The 15,000-nt window shown below is 45.7% G+C and overlaps 1 protein-coding gene across 2 annotated transcripts in view; it reads right to left on the bottom strand.

The window, feature by feature from the left end:
* Positions 1-15,000, bottom strand: part of cpne5b (copine Vb) — a 143,807-nt gene that overhangs the window by 86,261 nt on the left and 42,546 nt on the right. Inside the window, exons 4-7 of one of the 2 annotated variants that reach the window (XM_031567828.2) lie at positions 8,143-8,246; positions 6,934-6,973; positions 5,896-5,910; positions 5,531-5,607 (exon numbers count right to left, since the gene is read on the bottom strand). In XM_031567828.2, the coding sequence (XP_031423688.1) occupies positions 5,531-5,607; positions 5,896-5,910; positions 6,934-6,973; positions 8,143-8,246 (236 nt within the window). The remainder of the gene's footprint in view (positions 1-5,530; positions 5,608-5,895; positions 5,911-6,933; positions 6,974-8,142; positions 8,247-15,000) is intronic. The other variant, XM_031567827.2, reaches the window with a different exon arrangement.

The raw sequence follows: 15,000 nt of genomic DNA, 5'->3' as shown, positions 1-15,000 counted from the left end.
TGTGTGTGTTTAAAAGGTGTGTATTCTCTTATTGTGTGTTGTATTGTGTTTAACCACCTGTCTGCTCAGCGAACACCAACACCATCTTCCCCAGCCTCCCATTCTAACCCTCCCTCCTCTTCATCCAGCACTTCATCCTTCTCTCTCTCTCTCTCTCTCTCTCTCTCTCTCTCTCTCTCCTTTTCACACCTCCTTCTTTGTCTTTCTCTCTCTCTCTCTCAACCCTCCCTTTCTCTCTCTCTTTCTCTCTCTCAACCCTCCCTTTCTCTCTTTTGCTTTGTTCCTTCTCTGGCTCTCACTCTCTGTCTCTCTCTCTCTCTCTGTTCTACCCCTTCCCTATCTCCTTTTCACACCTCCTTCTCTCTGTGTCAACCCTCTGCCTCTCTCTTTCTCTCTCTCAACCCTCCCTTTCTCTCTCTCTTTCACTTTCTTCCTTCTCTTCCTCTTTCTCTCTCTCACCCCTCCATCTCCCTCTCTCTCTCTCTGTTCTCACCTCCCCCTCCCTACACTCTTTCATCATCAAAACCTCCACCGCCTCACAATTAGCAAGAGCTTCATTTCCTGGAGATTAAAGGCGTGACAATTAAAAGAGTCCAGTGTGGGAAAGGGAGGAAGATAATGCAGATGTGTGTGTGTGTGTGTGTGTGTGTGTGTGTGTGTGTCTGTGTGTCTGTGTATTGTGTGTGTGTGTGTGTGTGTGTGTGTGTGTGTGTGTGTGTGTGTGCGCGTGTATATTGTGTGTGTGTGTGTGTGTGTATTGTGTGTGTGTGTGTGTGTGTATATTGTGTGTGTGTGTGTGTGTGTGTTTGTGTGTTCAGGCGCATATGTTTGTGTAAAGATTTGTGTTAAGGGTGGGCAGGGGGATAAACAGGAAAAGTGAATGTGTGCGTTGTGCATTGTGTGTGCGTGTGCGTTGTGTGTGTGTGTGTGTGTTGTGTGTGTGTGTTGTGTGTCCGTGTGTGTGCGTGTGCGTGTTGTGTGTTCATGTGTGTGTGCTTGCGTGCGTGTGTGTGTGCGTGTTTTGTGTCCGTGTGTGTGTGTGTGTGTGTGTGTGTGCTGCATTTAAATGCTTGTTTCTGCCGTGAGTGAGAGGGTAGAGCCAAGAGGCGTGTGTTTCCTGAGGAACAGTGGCATTTATGAAGCAAAACAAATCAGTGGCATGTTTAAATGTTCCACTGTTGCCTGGGCGGCTTTGATTGTAGCTAGCATTTATTGCAATTCAGGATGATTTGAATATCAAATATCAGAGGATATTCATTTTTCTGACTCATATGACAATGAGGGGCGTATCACTGCAAATGCTACACCTGGGAACAAGCTGTGCTCTGTGTGTGTGTGTGTGTGCGTTTGTGTGTGTTTGTGAAAACAGACAGAGAGAGAGGTGCACAAGTCCACTGGAGATGAGCTGCTGCCAGACATCAAACAGACACTCAGGGGATCAAAGCCCAAGACACACTCAAACATCGCAGGAATGTGTAGAACTTTATTACACGAAAGGCTTAAAAAAACTCTGCATGCTTTAAAAGTTATGAAGTTCTACTTTTTCCACATTATTTTCATGACTGTACGAATCTGGTATCAGTTTCTATGTGCCCAATAACATCTATTATTCTATTCCAAGTGTTGTGAACTTCTTTACCGAACATTGTCTGTATATAGTATAAGTTGTACAAGGACTTCACTTTACATTGTACTGACTTAACTATGTTTTACTTATTTAACGATGCTTTCCTGACTTAACTATACTTTACTGCCTTTACCATGCTTTACTGACTTAACTATTCTTTACTTATTTAACAACACTTTCCTGACTTAACTATACTTTCCTGACTTAACAACGCTTTACTGACTTAACGATGCTTTACTGACTTAACTATACTTTACTGACTTAATGATGCTTTACTGACTTGACTATACTTTCCTGACTTAATGATGCTTTACTGACTTAACTATACTTCACTGACTTAACGATGCTTTACTGACTTAACTAAGCTTTGAAAGACCAAAACTCATGGTGGGTCAGCCGTCTCTGATGATTCCAGGACCTTTTATCCGGTTAGTGTCTGTCTTTGTCTCAGCTTCCCTGAGTCGTATTCCCTGAATTGTCCTTTCTGATGAGCTTTCCTCCTTGAGTCATTTGAAACATTTGAATTCATCTTGCTAGGACCAGTTACTCTCCTCTCTGTCTCTATGGTGTCCCATTCAAAAAGAACACATTCTAGAAAATGGATTTTTCTCTATTCTTCACTTGGGCTATTCACAAAGGTCAGCGCACATTAACTCTTGTCCAATATAAATGTATAACTCCTCATATCTGCTCAAGGCAAAGACAGCTGGAGACCAGAGAAATTACTGTTGTGTTCACGATTAATAACAATTCATTCCACTAATTGCTGAAAGGGGAATATGGAGATCTGAGCTATGGAAGTTTTTGAACGTGTGTGTGTGTGTGAGAGAGAGAGAGAGAGTGTGTGTGTGTGAGAGAGATCGAGAGAGAGAACGTGTATGTGAATTTGTGTGTGTGAGAGAGAGTGCGTGTGGGTGTGTGGCAGTTGATTCTGGTTCAGAGTCAGTGTTTTTCCTGGAGTGGTTAAAAGTTAGAGAACTCTTTCTCTCCTCCCCCCCCCCCCTTTCTCTCTCTCACTACATCTGTCTCTCCCTCTTGTCTCCTTCCCTCTCCCTTTCTCTCATTCCGACTCTCTCTCCCTCTCTCTCTCTCTCTCTCTCTCTCTCTCCCTCTCTCTATCTATCCTTCATGTTTGTTTATTCCTGGTCTCTGTGTGCTTACTGGGTTCTGGAGAGTGAGTGAAAACACCAAACCCACCCACTCCTGCTCCTGTTCTGTCAACTGCAGCCCTTGATATTCATTTCACTTCACACGATGAGCAATAATAGGATTAATTAGCTAAACACACACTTCTAACCCCGACATCACTACTGTATCCCATGGTAACAGATCTGATCTACACATGTAGCACTCATATGTCCTCCACACACTTCTAACCCCGTCATCACTACTGTATCCCATGGTAACAGATCTGATCTACACATGTAGCACTCATATGTCTAACCCCGACATCACTACTGTATCCCATGGTAACAGATCTGATCTACACATGTAGCGCTCATATGGCCTCCATGGCATTGCAGGCGAGTTACGGCCAGCGAGAGTGAGTGCTCAGGCCTCCAGCCAAAACCCACTGTGGCCAGGGCTCTGATCTCTGTGCTGCATTCATCTGGACCACTGAGGCTGAGGCTGAGGCTGAGGCTGAGGCTGCTTCTCCATCCTACAGGGGCCAAGGGCAGACTGGGATCATCCTCAGACCACAGAACCCACCAGAGATGAGAGAGGAGGGAGGGGGAAAGAGAGAGAGAGAGAGAGAGAGAGAGGAGGGATAGAGAGAGAGAGAGAGGAGGGAGGGATAGAGAGAGAAAGAGAGAGCAGTAGAAAGGTGAGGGGGAGAGATGGAGAGTGAGATCATCACCAGATCACTGTACCAAATAGAGATGAGACAGGGAGAGAACAAATATGAGAACGAGGGGAGAAGAGAGAGAGAGGGATGAAGAGAGAGGGAGGTATGAAGACAGTGAGGGAGAGGTAGAGAGGGATGAAGAGAGAGGGAGGGAAGAAGAGGGTGAGGGAGGGCTGGAGAAGAGAGGAAAGAGGGAAATGATAGACAGATAAAGCCATGGTGGAACTAACGTATATTACGTATATAACAGTAATAACAATAGTATTAAAGTGATTGGCAGGTCTGCTGCACCTGAAGCTCATAAAAGAATAATGGAAGTTGAAGGTAGCAGTACGTGACCCGCACCCCAGTCCAGATTCAATCTTTTATGTGTGGGTATTGAGTGCGTATCTGAAACCATGGAGGACAACTGAGAGAGGGCCAGAAAGGAAGAGGTGGTCTAAGAGAGAGAGAGAGATGTCTTTACTGTTTATCTTTGATTCTTTTTCGACAGGACTTGAGCGACAGGGCTCGAACGACAGAGTTTAAACAACAGGGCTCGAACGACAGAGTTTAAAGAACAGGGCTCGAATGACAGAGTTTAAACAACAGGGCTCGAACAACAGAGTTTAAACAACAGGGCTCAAACGACAGAGTTTAAACAACAGGGCTCAAACCACAGAGTTTAAGCAACATGGCTTGAATAACAGAGTTTAAAAGACAGGGCTCGTACGACAGAGTTTAAACAACAGGGCTCGAATGACAGGGGTCAAACAACAGGGCTCGAACGAGCAGCAGAGGGGAAAGAAACGGCAGAGACACAGAAACAGACGGACGGCTCATTCCAACATTGACCCTTCTCTGAGTCTGAGTCTGGTGCCATGAAACAAGAAATTCAATCATTTCGCTACTTCCTCCAGAGTGTGTAAGTGAGGGCACTGGCCTCGCCCAGAAGGGGACAGTAGTAATCATAGAGGGGGTGCACCACCAAGGATCCTAGGATTGGAGTACTGCCCCCAACCAGTGTGGCCTGCCTCCCTACCTAAAGGTGGTCATCACCAGTCAGAGATAATATGAAACCTTTTCACACAACCCTTCAAGACGAGTTCAAGGCAAGTGGAAGGAGCACAGTGCTAGGACCGTGATCATTCTGTCCGGTTGCTAAGCGATGATTCATTTCTGACGTTTGATTCTTAGCGGTGGTGTTGTAGTTTCTACCACTTCTGCTGAAGGGACAGCGTGCTTGACGCCTATCTGTGATCATATGCATCTTCTAACCACCCAGAGCATGGGCAGGGCATCGTGTGTAGAGAGCAGTTTTTGAGACGTTGATGGCCCACAACATGAAAACATGGGCTTGTGAAGTTTGCGACAAGTTTGTGATGTTTGCAACATATACTGAGTTTGAGCCATTCGTCAAAGATCCACACATAGGATAGAAATTATAATACAAATAAATAAAATATATCCCATACTTAATGGTTGCATTGTCACGCCTCATCTCTGATCTTAAGTATTCAAATGACAGCATGTGAAAAACATCCATTACACGTCTTCACATTTGGAGGTGCAAGAGAAGTATGTGTTTGAAGAGCAGCCTTAATGTTTCTGGCTCCGTGTCTCAGTGCAGTGCGAGATCATTGGATCCATGTTTAATGGTGTGTGTGTGTGTGTGTGTGTGTGTGTGTGTGTCTTCCCTGATGCGTTCACATCACAGGGATCTTGGAGTGACACCCCAGTACGAGTGGGCTGTGGGCTGTGACGAGGATCATTTATTTATTTCACAGATGCTTTCGCCTCAAGCCAGCCAACAGAAGAGACAATGTGTGCATTTTACATGCCATGCTAAATCCCCGCTAGTGGTTGACTCTGGAGGGGGTCTACACCAGATCAGAGCCAGATCAGAGCCAGATCAGAGCCAGACCAGAGCCAGATCAGAGCCAGATCAGGGCCAGATCAGAGCCAGATCAGGGCCAGATCAGAGCCAGATCAGAGCCAGACCAGAGCCAGATCAGAGCCAGATCAGGGCCAGATCGCGGGGACTGGATTGGACAGAGCTGAACGTGTGACTGACTTACCCAAGAGGCTTCTCCAGACGACTGGCTGGCGACCCCACGATCTCCCCGAGGGTGCAGAACATTTGACCCAGGAAGTCCTGAGGGAGGAGGAGATGGAGAGAAGAAGAGAGAAAGGGAACAGGTGGAGAGAGAGAGAAGAGAGCGAGAGATAGAGAGGATGAGAGGAGAAGGTGAGGAGAGACAGATACGTATGTAGAGAAAAAGAGAGCGAGAGAGGAAGGCAGGGGTGCAGAGGTTTGGGAGGGATACTGAGAACTTTAACAGGTGTGTGTTTTGACTGAGGCAGAGTAAGAAAGAGATATTGTCAGAGAGAGAGAGAGAGAGCAATAGAAAGAGAGAGGACGTAGTATAGAGGCGGCACGTACGTTGCAATCGGAGGGCTTCCACAGAGTAAGTGCAGGCAGCATTGATAAACAACAACAATACAAACAAAAACAAAAACACAACATGTGACACAACACACCAAGAGAGAGCCGAATGCTGGCCAAAGAGAGACAGAGAGAAAGGTGAGTCTAACACACACATCACACACACACACACACACACACACACACACACATCACGCAACACACCAGGAGAGAGTTAAACACTGGGACATGGCGGCTCGGACAGAGAGAGAGACAGAGGTGAATCTAACTCACATCACACATGGACATAGCAGAAGTCAGAAAATAAAATAAAAAAATGTAATAAAAACATGCTCAGATTATGCAAATCATGTTTGTTTGCATCCAAATATGTGAAATAATCCTTCATACAGATTATTGATAATGATTTCCATCCTTTAAATGCTTTTTGTTTCCACTTGTGAACATTATAAATACAGTTACAGTTAAATTCAAAAGATTAGAAATTACTGTTACAATCAGAAATGACTGAGAATAATCAATATCTTTGATCTTTTCGGATTTGTTTCTACAATAACGTGTGTGGATTCAAAAAGCGTTAGCCTTGAAATGGCACTATTCTACATGAGGGCTAGCTGAATATATGAAAACACACATGGATTCACTTTCAATAGACGCCCCTGAGACACGAGATGTCGATATCAGACAGTTTATTCAAGAAGTCAGCACACCGTTCCTCAACACTTCTAATCAATGCCACAGTTGGGTCTCTCCATCATCATGTAATCATACAGTAAACCTATTCTTAATCATCCATAGAATAGGTTAATGACATTCAGACAGAGGCTATATTTGGATATGCTAAGGCTGTAAAGGCTATATTTGGATATGCTAAGGATGTTGGTCCTTATTCCTCAGCATGATTTGCATGACCCTGTTCCTGCCCAGACGCATCTCATGCAGTGAGCGCCGTCACACGGCGAGCTCCGTCACACGGCGAGCTCCGTCACACAGCTCACACAGATCTCCTCAATGGCGTCGTGCTTTTGTACTCACGTGTTTGGACAGGTCGGGGCTTTTAGAGTCCACATCATACCTGGGAGACCACACACACACACACACACACACACACACACACACACACACAATCAACACATACACACACACACACACACACACACACACACACACACACACACACACAATCAACACATACACACACACACACACACACACATACACAATCAACACACACACACACACACACAATCAACACACATACACACACAAACACACAATCATCACACACATACATACACAATCAACACACACACACACAAAAACAAAAATACACACATATCTTTGGTGAAATCATTATTCAGTAACCCATTATTTTAATGATGCATTTGCAGAGGTCTATTTCATATTCAACACATCGCTAATTGCCCAACTCTCAACTAGATGAACTAATTGCCCACTAACTGCACCTACAGCTCCCATCATGAGCTGTGCTGGCTGTTGGCCTGTTGGTTGCTGTTGATCGTTAATGATCATTTTTGTCTTCTTGTGAATTCCCCAGTTAATAACACACCCCTCTAACTGCACAGAGCCCACAGGAGGTCATCAAGACGCACGTCAAGGGTTTGCTTATATTTGTATTGATACAGAGCCTTTTGCTAATGTAGCTAAGGCTAACAAGACACATGTCAAGGGTTTGGTTATATTTGTATTGATACAGAGCCTTTTGCTAATGTAGCTAAGGCTAACAAGACATATGTCAAGGGTTTGCTTATATTTGTTTTGATACAGAGCCTTTTGGTAATGTAGCTGAGGCTAACAAGACACATGTCAAGGGTTTGGTTATATTTGTATTGATACAGAGCCTTTTGCTAATGTAGCTAAGGCTAGCAAGGCCACACCAGTTCACTGCAGGATTCCAGAAATACATTTCACAGAGATATCAGTTTGAGGTGCTCGATCTGAGACAACACTGGGAGAACAAAAAATAGTTTAATTGACACATGGCTGCCGTACCAGAGGGAGAGAGGAGAGAGATAAAGAGAGAGGAAGAGAGGAGAGAGGAAGAGGGAGGAAGAGAGGAGAGAGAGAAAGAGAGAGGAAGAGAGGAGAGAGAGAAAGAGAGAGGAAGAGAGGAGAGAGAAAGAGAGGCAGAGAGGGTAAAAAGAAAACCACACACACACACACACACACACACACACACACACAACTCTGGACAAACGCCACAGGAAGGAAGAAGGGACTCACAAGTCAAAACGCAGATTCTGCTTCTCCTCAAAGAAGTAATCGAGGATGTACTTCCTGACGAAGTCTGGGTTTAGCGTGTTGTCAATCACCTCCGTCCGGCCAAACTGGAGAGAGGAGAAGAAATGAGAGGATATGAAAGAAAACACAGAAAGCAAGAAATGAAAGGAGGCAGGGAACGAGGTCAAGGAAAGAAACAGAAGAACACTCATGGGACGGCGGTGTGGAGTTTCACAGTTAGTTCACTTTTCTATTCTCAATCAGGGGAACAGATAATGTCATGATCTTTCCCCCTCTTCGAACCCCCCCCCCCCCACCTCCTCCTCCTCCTCCTTCCCTCCCCCACCTCCTCCTCCTCCTCCTCCTCTTCCGGTTCTGTGGAGAGCGGTCTCTGAAGATGGCACGTTGTTGCTCAGAGCCCGCACACAATGGCACAGTCACGCAGAGCAGAGGAGTGTTCACAGCACATTCATTTTTCATTTTCAGATAATGGAATCCTCCTCCTCCTCTTCTGCCTCCTCCTCCTCCTCTTCTTCCTCCTGGTTCTGTGAAGATGGCACGCTGCTGTCGGGAGACTGGCACACACTTCCCCTAGTCCCGCAGGGCGGAGGAGGAGACGGCCGTGCCCAGACCCTCTGCCCCCGGCTCTAATTACCGCTGTGAGAGTTCCCGCTTCACCGTCACACCCGTCACACACCCGTCACACACCCGTCACACCCCCATCACCCGGGCGCCCGACCCAGCAGATGGGTGACGGCCACAGCGACTTAATTAATGGCATTTTCACAGCTTCTGGCCAGCCCTGAAGAAAGGCTGCCCAAGAGGACCGGGTCCCAAACACTGTAATCAGCCCCACTGTCTCTGGAAGCGCTGATTGCGTGTTAAAGCGTTGGAGCTCAGGCTGTAATACCCGTTCAAATACCCATAATTCCCTCTCGCTGTGGCGGCTTTTTGCATGTTTTAGCTAACAGCCACAGAAGACCGTGTGTTGTTTCATCCAAACTGCTGCTTGTGTTGATCATGAAATATTCAGTGTGAGAGACTGTGTCTGTGGTAGTGTGAATATGACTCCAGCTCTGATAGGAAAATTATCCGATTCTGAGGAAATGTGCAATAACGTCTTGAGGTTTTTTTTTCTGCATTGTTTTTGTTTGTGTCTTTGCTGTAAAATGTGAAACTACGGTTCTAAATGAGAAACCGGAGTTATAAATGAGAAACCAGAGCGCCCAAGCTTCTTGATATGACAAGATGAAAGTAGAACGTTTGACGTGTTCCCTTCGGGTACAGTTTAAGGCCAAGTTAAGCAAACATGAACAGAATGAATGAGCGACCAATTTTGAACTGACATGACAGTATACATATTACAATATAATTATATGTCTTTGGGCTGAAACAGTAGCACGCTGTACAGTATCTCGTTCATCACGTCATTACACATTAATTACATGGTTATACCTTTAAGCCAGCATATTAGGCTAACAAATTGAGCTCAGAAGCCTGGTATTTGGAATGGTATTGAATATAATTGCAACGTTTAAGGGGCTACATGGTGCTAACCACCCATAAAGGATAATAATTAGCATAATAGTCTCACGGTAAACATAGCCACTCCAAGGACACGAGGCTCAGCCTGGAAAAAGGCAGATGGAGATCCTGCATCCGTTAGCATCCGTGTGGCTTTGTGTTTCACTCACACACATATGTGGTGTGATAACGCTTGACATTTTGGGGGGTGTTGATATAGCCTTTGCTGACCGATGTGTATGGAACACTCTCTGGGAACATTTGCGAAAGGTGATTTGATTGGCTGGCGCTATGCGAACGAAGCGAAGGAATGGAACCCCAGTTCAGTCCTGCAGTGCATGATGTCCTTCCATTAATAGTGAATGAGAAGAGCCAGCGATGACTCCGTCAGCACATCCGTGTGAATCAGTCAGTGATGACTCCGTCAGCACATCCGTGTTGAATCAGCCAGCGATGACTCCGTCAGCACATCCGTGTGAATCAGCCAGCGATGCTTGCGTCAGCACATCCGTGTGAATCAGTCAGTGATGACTCCGTCAGCACTCATTGTGAATCAGCCAGCGATGACTCCGTCAGCACTCAGAGTGAATCAGCCGTTATCCCCTCACCTATCCTCTTCCTCACACAAACTGTGTGTTTCCTAAAAGCATTGTTGTGCAATAACCATGGTTTTAATAAGAAAGAGAGGGAGGAAGAGAGAGAGAGAGAGAGCATGTTCAAAGTTATAATCGCACAGTAATGGTCAATGCACAGCCATGTTTTTGGGGAACCCATCGCTGATCTGTTGACTCAAGCTTGGGGTCTCTGTGACCTATGTCTATGAAAATCAGCAGCAGAAAGATTTGAGTTCACCTCAGTTTGTTTTGTTTTCAGGGGGCTCTGTTCGGTGTAATTAATGATAGTAATTTCCATTAATAATTAAAAATGGTAAGAGTGACAAAGCCTCTTTAAATTTCACAACTCAGGAGAGCATGAAATGAGTGCAGGCCAGGTACTCACTCAGAGGGGCTTCTACAATCGACACGCCATACCAATGAATGCAATCAACACGCTATGCCAATGAATGCAATGTCACGGAAAAGGCTCATTATACAATGAATACATACACAGTAGAGGCACAAGTATGATCCCAATAAGACCTGCATGGCTGGAGCACAACAAGGCAAATATCCTGAATGGGTATGCTCATAAAACTAGCACTAGAGCACACTATCCAATGGGTATGCTCATAAATTAGCGATAGAGCACACTATCCAATGGGTATGCTCATAAACTAGCACTAGAGCACAATATCCAATGGGTATGCTAATAAACTAGCACTAGAGCACAATATCCAATGGTTATGCTCCTAAACTAGCGATAAATGGATATAATTTAGGGTGACCAGACATCCTCTTTTACCCGGACATGTCCTCTTTTCGAGACCTAAAATATGCGTCCGGCAGGGATTCCAAAATTGCCCGGGATTTTGCGTCGTCGGATATTTGTGTTTCTCTGGGTCTTTCACAAACTAGTTATTACGTCCAAGTTTTGGAAAGGGTATCTCCCTTACGTTCCACCTTCTTGCGAGAGCTCTGACTGTAGAGAGAACTGTCATTGGTCGACCGCCTTCCCAGTGTTGCCAGATATGATAATTATCCTCCAAATGCGATCATTTTGATACGCCATTTCCAATCTGGCAACACTGAGCACCTTGCCGCCTCCACTAGTTGCATCGTTTACAATAGCACATGACATCCGCATGTGAAAAAGATGTCAAAATTTCGTCGCTGGGGAGGAGGCGGGGTCATCTGCATGTGCATGCGGGGGAGGGGGGTCCCGTGTTGAAGTGTCCTCTTTTTCACAAACTCAAATCTGGTCACCCTATATAATTACTTCATGGGAACTGCAGCACTTGGATGTGTCAAATTACCTGAGTGCAAAGGTAGTTTCTCTGACAGAGAGAGAGAGATTATGTGTGTGTGTTATAGTATGCCTGTCTGTGTGTGAGCAGGGAGTGTGTGTGTGTGTGTCTGTGTGTATCTGTGTGTTTATGTGTGTATGTACCCATGTGTGCGTACTCAGTGCACTGCTGTGGAGATTCTGAGTCCTGGACAAATATATCTGCCATAATTGGGCTCCCTGTTTCCACAGACTGTGTGTGTTTTAGTACGTCTGTCTGTGTGTGAGCGGGGAGTGTCTGTGTGTGTGTGTGTGTGTGTGTGTGTGTGTCTGTGTGTGTGTGTGTGTGTGTGTGTGTGTGTGTGTGTGTATCTGTGGCACTGTTTGCAGACTGAAGCAGTGGTTTGAAATATCTAATTGTGTTGGGAGCCGGACGGGGCGCCCCTCCATTCTTTTGAATGAGCTGTTCATTAGGTGCTTCAGTTCGCTAAAGGCCAATCTGATGACTCCTAGGCTTCCTGCACAAACAGACCCCGTGGCCAACGACTGGCTCCAGACCGGATCCTGGCCAGATCAGGGCCGAATCCGGGCCGCATCCCAGGAAGAACCAGCTGCTCCGTGGGCAGAGCATAGTCCTGCTTGCTGACCACAGACAGAATGCCCATCAGGCTGCCCGGCCTACGCCATGTGCCCAATTCTCTGTGGGCAGAGATTAGTCCTCCCCACTCAGGCTGCCCGCCTGGGCCAGTCAGCCAGGGGCCCATTTCACGCCAGTGCCATTGCCAGTCCCCGTGCCCGTGCCCGTGCCCGTGCCAGTGCCAGTGCCAGTGCCTGCCAAAAGCAATACACTATGGGTTGGAAAGCACATGAAGCTGGCCTTCTGGAAGACTGCTCAGTGTGCGGAAGCTGTTCCCGTTCATCACTGTTAGGTCGCTCTGATTTCTCTGCAGAGACAAGCGTGAAAAATGAGTAGGACACAGCTGAAAATGATGTCCCTGTCTCCACTACAAGCACAACCAAGAAAGATGGTGTAGATTTTTCATGAAAATTCGTCCTATTTATCACCCTCCTCTGGCAGTATGAGAATTATGAATGCGAGCTGGCCTATCCATCACCCCCCCCCTCCCCGCCCCCCCACTTTAAAGCAGCAACACATAACGTCTCTCATAAGAAGGAAACATCTCCTATTTTGATGTAATTTGTTTGTCTGCCTGACTAGTGTAAAATATTAAATTGCATCTTTAAAGGTAGTTTGAGCCCACACACAGAAAATTGGACAGCTAGGGGATATTAAGTAGCATTTAGCTGATTTTCAGCAGTTTATTGGATCGTAATTATGGACTCTGCCTTTAATTGAAACAATTAGGGACAGTCCCAAGTTGTGTCTCAGCTGCATTGACAGTGCTGCATATCTGTACTTAAGAGAGCGTGAATAATGGTGGTTTGCGATTCGAGTGGTCACAAACGCGACACTCTCACCAGCTCATTACACGCCCAGACCACATTAGCATTGTTGCAGGGAGAAAGCTAAGAGCCAGTGTAATTCACTCACAGGAGTGCCTCCTCAAAGCCATGCTCTCAAGAGTGGAGTGGAGTGGAGTGGAGCGCGCACAGTATGAAATATGGCTTCCGCGCGTTCACCGATTTCATATGCTCAGTGGGTGACCTACGGTGCAGCTCCGCCCCACGGAGTCTCGGTGCGCTGTGTGTGTGTGTGTCTGTGTGTGTGTGTGTGTGTGTGTGTGTGTGTGTGTGTGTGTGTGTGTTGGGAGACCTGCGGGTGTGTGAGCGCGGAGAGGAAAGAGTCATGAGGAGAGCAGAGAAGACAGCAGAAAAGGTCAACCTTGTAACAGCGCCAGGGAGCTAAAAGAAAACAGTACCGAATTAGCATAAAACGCCTGTGTGACGCATGCTAGTCTTTTTCTGAGATGGAGAGAGGGAACGTAAGCGCAGGTAACGATGTGTCTCCGAGTTAGAGCCCATCGGAGGCGCCGCGAGGGGCAAAAGGTCACAGCTGTTCCTCTACATCTCAATTGAAGCTGTGACTCTCACCATCTCAGATGTGAAGAGCATGGCAATGCTACATATGTGTGATATAACTAAGCATACACTGAACACACAGCACTGAAATCAATAGGCAATACAAGTGCACTGTGTAGGATTTAGGGTGATCTAGTAGCGGAAACGGAATATAGTATTCACAATAATCTTTTTATTTGTGTAAAACCACCTGTAACTATGAATCATTGTGTTTTCGTTAGAATGCTTAGATTGAGCCTTTCATATCTACATAGGGAGTAGGTACTTTTTTTATAGAGTCTGCAATGTTGTGCCGCCATGTTTCTACAGTAGCCCAGAAGGGACAAACCAAAACATTGGCACTAGAGGGGACCTTCCACACTTTTATGGCACCTGATGGCCACCGTAGCTTCCCCTACATGCTTGGAAAGGGAGAGGTTGGTGTGTGTGTGTGTGTATTCAGCTCCAATCTACAGCCTCACCACTAGATCCTACCTACTGCACCTTTAAAGTCTCCAGAATGTTCCCTCAGAATATGGAGAGGTACGTAAAAGCCAACTGGACCGCCAGGAATAACACGAAATGTCAACCTCATTTAGTGAACTGTTTTCCTCTTGTTCAACTTCCTTAATAGCAAGTTTCCCTTCCAGTTCTCATTGGCTCACTTCAGTCTTCGCATTATTAATAGTCGGCTGTGAAAACATAAAAATAGGCAGTGGCGGACGCAGGCGAGACCTTATTTCTGGCTGCGGTGTGGCGGTCTGCCATCACACATATAGTTTCTCCAAACACACATGTCCTACAGGTGTGTGTTCAGCCCACCAAAGTATTCATTAGAGACTTACACACACAACACAACACACACAACACAAACACACACATCTCATGATCTACACCAATGCCAGAGAAGTTCTCCTCACACTTTTCAGTCGTCTCAATCTATCTTTATTAAAACACATATCTGAAGTAATACATAACATATATATTGTCAACCCAGAACTAACAGGGCCCACAAAACGTCCCCAAATTTGCTATTTCTGCACCACATAATATAACATAATGCACTCAGAAAGATAATGGTTATTTGATTGTTGTGTTTTTTCACAAAAGTGCATTTGGATCTCAGTTGTCGATACGTTCTACTTTATTTGATCATTTTACAAGGTCATGCCAGTGTCTCAGAGTGTGAGACTGGGTTTATAGGTAAAAGCAAAATGTTGTATAGTTCTATCCTAGACATCATCCCAAAAGGACACAACCACATTCTTATTTCACTCCTTGAGACCTTATCTCATTAAAGAGGAAATACAGGCTTGGTGTATTTGTATCAACACTGTAAGAGAGAAACACTCTTTTTCCACCTCTCTGATTTATAAGAACATAGAGGGCTGTGAAGGACAGGAAACCGGCTCAGTCCTTACAGCCAGACAGCTGCTG

The sequence above is a fragment of the Clupea harengus genome, chromosome 5 (genome assembly GCF_900700415.2).
Source record: "Clupea harengus chromosome 5, Ch_v2.0.2, whole genome shotgun sequence".
NCBI lineage: Eukaryota > Metazoa > Chordata > Actinopteri > Clupeiformes > Clupeidae > Clupea > Clupea harengus.
Note: the sequence above shows the minus strand (reverse complement) of the source record. Positions and strands in the feature narration are given on the sequence as shown.